Genomic DNA, 6,200 nt, shown 5'->3' on the forward strand with positions numbered 1-6,200 from the left:
ATTAAAACAAAACTCTTATCCTACCACAAAACTTGCTTTCAAACTTGCAAACATTTAAGATTTTTTTTTAAGTAGTCTCTTTGATGACTACTCTTTAGACATACTATTAGAGTATGTTTTTATGAGTAAATTGATGAGATAGCAAAGAAGACTTCTGGGTGAACTTTTTGTCACAGATGCTGCATTCATATGGACGCTCTCCAGAATGAATACGAGCATGCATTTTTAAATTTCCTTTTGTGGTAAAAGCTTTCTGACAATGTACACAAACAAATTGGCGTTCCTTAGTATGAACAAGCATATGAGTTTTAAGATTAGATCTGTGAGGCGTTGAGTATGTACAAAGTTGACAATGGAAGATACTGGCTTTGATGCTTGTAGTGGGAAACACAGTCTCCTGAATAAAGCCTGCTGAAAAGTTCAAACACAATTTTTGAAAATATATAGTTAATTTAAATAATATGCACATGAGAAATGTTTAGGAAAAACACTAGTAAACTAAAAGAAATAATAGTGTCTTCGATAATTTCTCCCGGAATAGTACAATACTCTATGAGCAAAACATGAGATAAAACTGAGTAAATTTCTTGTCATAGATGTTTCATTCCTACAGATGTTCACTAGAATGAATACATGCTTGCATTTTTAAGTTTCTTGCTTATGAATACTTTTTAAATCATGCACACAAGAAGGCTACCATTCTTTGGTATGAACAATTTAAAAATAAAATAATAAATTCATTTGAAAAGTGCTCAACATATTAAAAACACTGTAAAATTATTACATAAATGAAAATTGATCTACCTCAAGAATGAAAAAATTCAATTCTTAAAGTGACAAAATCTGCATTTCCATGGAAATGAATCATATCTGTAATATATAAATAATGGAATAACACATTATTGGATGCTGGCTGTCCAATTTCATATCCAAAATAAAGTACCCATTTAATTACTACATCAAAAAAACAAAAATCTCAACAAGACTGGACCTGAACTATAATGATGAGTGAAGATTAATAATTATCCATAACAGTAAAGGGCAAATGAAATTAAATAGATTCATAGTTCCTTCAAACTTTCATAAAAACATAAGCCATTTGAATGCTATTTTTAGAAGGTTCAATTAAGAGATAAATCTTCAAAATGTCCTATTATGCTCCCAGCCATATATACTTCATTCACTTTTGAGAAAAGCAGAGACCATTCAGTATGATGTCAACAGCACTGGCTCTAAATCAAGAATAAATTAAATAATATTATATTTAATGATGAATCAAGCTAACAATTGATTTCCCAGGTATATTGATTGGCATAGAATCCAGGCCTGTAAAATCTGAGAAAGAGCCTATTATTGCAGCAAGGGTTTTGAATATCTGGAAAGCATAGACCTACAAAGCTTATACATAAGTTTTAAGATTGATGTGAAATACAAGGAATTTCCAATAGAACTTGATTGCATTTTAATGAATTCTAAATCTTATTGGCGTCATCTGATAGATGAAGGTCTGGAAGATGAGGATAGCAAGAATGTACTGTTCTAAATACAGTAAATCATATATAAGAAGCATTCTAGAGAGAGTTAACATAATTTCCTTACCTTACCTTACCTCAAAACCATTCAGGACAGTGGAATTGTTTCCTCCTGCATAGAAACATAAATTACCTCAATTCCAGCATTAATTTACATTATGAGCGATGCAAAATTTGAATGAAAATCATACATATCCTTTAGTCTTTTTTGTTGTTCAATACAGTAACCTCTGTTTATAGCTTCCTGCATTTATGAGTTTTATAAAATCATGAAAATGCATGACTTTCTTCTCCATTATATCAACATTATATATAATATAAAAGGCATTCTGCATGTTGTGGCTTTTAACACAGAAATGTTGAAACTATTTCATTAAATTATAAAGAATAAAAATAATTAAAAATGCCAACAATTACTTCATCAGAGAGAAGTTTCACACACATACATATATGTATAAAATATTATGCTTCAATTCTTAAATCCAAAGAACAATTACAAGTTTAACAAGGTGATTCAAATATTAGTACTGTAAATACGTATTAATGTTTAACTCTATAGCTATTCAAGAAATAAACTTTTTTTAAATCTATCTTTGAATATTTAACTTTACTAGCAAAAGTTTTATTTTATTTTCCCTACATATTGTATATCAATAATCACAAAATATCTTTCTTTTTTTTTTTTCACTCATTTAATCTTTCAAATGCTACACAGACATTAAATTCCATTTTACATTTAATCAGCAAAAGCACCAGAAGATTTCTGGAATATCTAACAAATACTGTTTTTAATTAAAGCCTTTGTGAAAGTTAATATATAAACTTATTTTAAAAAGATCATTCATAATCATTCCTCTTTCATTTTTTTTATCAAATTCATTTAAAAACTAATTATTTAATCATTCATGAACAGTGTATGCCAGTTTCACACCTAACTCCTCAGTCAAAGACTTGCAAGAAAAATCACAAAAGCCCCCTCCCCCTCTTCTTGCTTTTTCATACATTCCCCTTCTTGCTTATCATGTATAAACTAATGAATGATCGCTTCGTCCAACTCAAAAGGAATAATCGAAATAAAGAATATTGGATATTTATACTACATATATAAATTCTAACAGATTTTTTGCATTAGTCAATAGTTTTGTAGTGCCATCACTTCATTGGTATGGAATCAAGAGTGCCCAATTTTACATGTGAAATAGATAATACAAATATAACAAGGTAAAAAAAAGAATACACATAATATTTTATAATGGTTTTCAGTTAATTAAAAAAATTCAATACATATCTGAATTAATTAGCATATTTATGTCATTTCATTTGCAATAATAAATTATTTAAGTAGTCACGATAGTTCACAAATTTTCAAAATCATAATGGAATCAAAATCACAATTGGAATACGATCAAAATAAAGATTCAACAGAAACATGATCCACATCAAATCATATTTTATACCTATTATAACAAAACATGTATTTTTACTACTCACAGAATGTAAATACCATAGCATAAAAATAACCAAAATGTTCGACTTCATCATATTTTTTAAAGAAACTATGAGCTAAAGATTCTTTAAATCTGTACTGTGTAAAAATATTGAGAACGTGTCATATTCCACTGAGTTCTTATAAAAACCAAAAAACTAATATTTAAAAAATTAATTACATATTCTCCTTCTTTGATTAAGAAGGTAGTTTTCTCATATGAACTATGCTGTGACTCGTTAATTGAGATTTCTGATTGAAGGTTTTATAACAAAGGGAACATTTGTATGGCCGATCTCCAGAGTGCAATCTCATGTGGATTTTGAGATTACCCTTCTGAGTAAAGGATTTTTGGCAAACATTGCAAACATGCTGACGTTCTCCAGTATGAACTGATAAATGTCGCTTCAATAGGAATTTATGATGAGAAGAATATGGACAAAGTGAACATGTATAACTCACAATTCCCGAAGAAGAGATCACTTTGGTGAAATCACTTTGTTGCATACCTGGGAAAGGAAATATTTAGTTTACAAATTTTTTTTCAAACAATCTCTAACAAAACAAAAAACTAATGTATTTAATTAATACAATCCCTTGCAATTATACCATTAAAACAAATGTCTCAAGTAACTGGTATTTTAACAGTCATATTATACACATTTCCTTATTTCTGAATAACAAAAATATGAATATTTATTATGCAAATAGCATTTCATTTAAAAATTACATTTGCAAAACTAGAAAACTTCCAAGTCCAGAATAATTAATGAAAAAAAATTGTTTAAAATTGATTGCTACAAATTATTAATAAGCAGATTTTTAATACCATTTCATATGTATTTACATTCATTATAAAACATCCAATTCAAAAATTAGAAGCAAAGTCAGTAGTCAGAAAACAAACCAGTATCAGTCTTTGATGCATCCATCTAACTAATAAGACATAAATCATAATTTATTTATAAGCTTTAAAATTGTTGTAAGATACAAGGATTTTCCAGAGACCTGATTTTATTTTAATGAATGCTAAATCTTATTGGTCTCATCTGACAGATGAAGGTCTGAAAAATGAAGATATTAGCAAGAATGTATTGATCTAAATACAACAAAACATACATAAGAGACTTCTAGAGAAAGTAAACATAATTTCCCTACCTAACTTCAATACCATTCAGGACAGTGAAATGGTTTGAACTCCCACATAGAACCATAAATTACCTCATTTTCAGTATTAATTTACATTGTGAGAGATTCGAAAATTAAATGAAAATCATACATATATTTTTAATATTTCAAATTCGAAGCCACACAGGCATTAAATTCCATTTTAACATTTCATCCCTAAAAGCACCAGAAGATTACTGGAATATCTAACAAATAATGTTTCTAACTAATGCCCTTCAGAAAGTTAATAAATAAACTTATTTCAAAGTGATCATTCATGATCATTACACTTTATTTTTTAGCAAAAAAATAGCTAATCATCCATGAACAGTCTATGTAAACTTCACACCAAGCTCATCCATCAAAACTTTGCAAGAAAAAAGTACACAACAAGAGTTCCTCTTAACTTTTGATATATTCTATTTCTCTCTCAACATGCACTGACTGATTAAGAAACACTTTGTTCAATTAAAAAGGAATAACTGGAATACAGAATATTTGATATTTACTCCATACTAGACATATAAATACTGACAGATTTTTTGCACTTATCAATAGCTTTGCAATGCCATCACTTCATTAGTATGGAGATAAATTAGCATGAGTGTACAACTTTACATATGAACTAGGTAATATAAATATAACAGGTAAAAAAAATAAAAATAAAAATATTGTACAGATGATTTTCAGCTAATAAAAAAATTCAATACATACCTGTGTTAATTAGCATATTTTTGCCATATTCATTTGCAATAATAAATTATTTAAGTAATCACTATAATTCTCAAATTTTCAAAATCATAATGGAATCAAAATCACAACTGAAATACAATCGAAATAAAGTTTCAACAGAAACTAGATCCACATCAAATCATATTTTAAACTTATTTTACCAAAATTTGTATTTTACTACTCACAGAGGGTAAATACCATAGCATAAAAATAACCAAAATGCTCGAATTTATCATATTTTTTAAAAGAAAATATGTGCTGAAGATTTTTTTTATATTTCTATTGTGTAAAAATTTTGAAAATACATCATATTTCATTAAGTACTTACAAAACCAAAAGAGTAATATTTGAAAAATTAATTACATAAGGTTCTGCTTCTTTGATTAACCATTTAACTGTTTTATTTTCTTGACTATTTAATAAGATGACACCTTCTATTTTGGAAATATTTTCTTATTTTGATTCAATACTGGACTCATATATGTATTCAAAGTAATTTTAATATTGAATTATATGGTTTATTTTTTGGTTAAAACTATCGAAATTCGATAAATTGATGCACGTACAGTATATGGGCAAAACAGTTAAATGGTTAAGGTAATTTCATATGAACTATGTTGCCACTCTTATGACTCATTTTTAACATATGAGTCTTTAAGCAAGATTTCAGAGTGAAGGTTTTATAACAAAGGGAACAATTGAAAGGCCGATCTCCAGAGTGACATCTCATATGGATATTGAGATATCCCTTCTGACTAAAGGATTTTTGACAAACATCGCAAGCATACGGACGTTCACCAGTATGAACTAATAAATGTCGCTTCAATTTATGTTTATAATGAGGAGAGTATGGACAGAATGGACATGGATAGCTCACAATTCCTGAAGGAGAGATCACTTTGGTAAAATCACTTTGTTGCATACCTAAGAAAGGAAATATTTAGTTTAGAATTATTTTTTTTCAAACAGTCTCTAACAAAACAAAAATAACTAATGTATTTAATTAACACACACCCTTGCAAGCATAACAGCAAAAGAAATGTCTAGAATAACTGAAATTTCAACATTCATATTATATAGATAGATAGACAAATCCCAATTTTTAAAGAACAAAAATATAAGCATTTATTATGCAAACAGCATTTTATTTAAAAATTACATTTTCAAAATATTAAAAAAAAAAATCCAAGTTCAGAATAATTAATGAAAAAAAAGTTTAAAACTGATTGCTACAAATTAACATGCCAATTTTCAATACCCTTTCATATGTATTTACATCCATT

At 27.7% G+C, this 6,200-nt stretch overlaps 1 protein-coding gene across 1 annotated transcript; it reads right to left on the reverse strand.

The window, feature by feature from the left end:
• Positions 1 to 2,870: 2,870 nt before the first annotated feature.
• On the reverse strand, positions 2,871 to 4,954 carry LOC129973028 (gastrula zinc finger protein XlCGF7.1-like). Its single transcript, XM_056087379.1, has 2 exons — positions 4,900 to 4,954; positions 2,871 to 3,527 (listed from the first exon to the last, which is right to left on the reverse strand). Exons 1-2 carry the CDS (start codon positions 4,913 to 4,915, stop codon positions 3,217 to 3,219), a joined length of 327 nt encoding a protein of 108 aa, XP_055943354.1. The 5' UTR covers positions 4,916 to 4,954; the 3' UTR covers positions 2,871 to 3,216.
• Positions 4,955 to 6,200: the final 1,246 nt, after the last annotated feature.

Source organism: Argiope bruennichi, chromosome 6 (assembly GCF_947563725.1).
Source record: "Argiope bruennichi chromosome 6, qqArgBrue1.1, whole genome shotgun sequence".
NCBI lineage: Eukaryota > Metazoa > Arthropoda > Arachnida > Araneae > Araneidae > Argiope > Argiope bruennichi.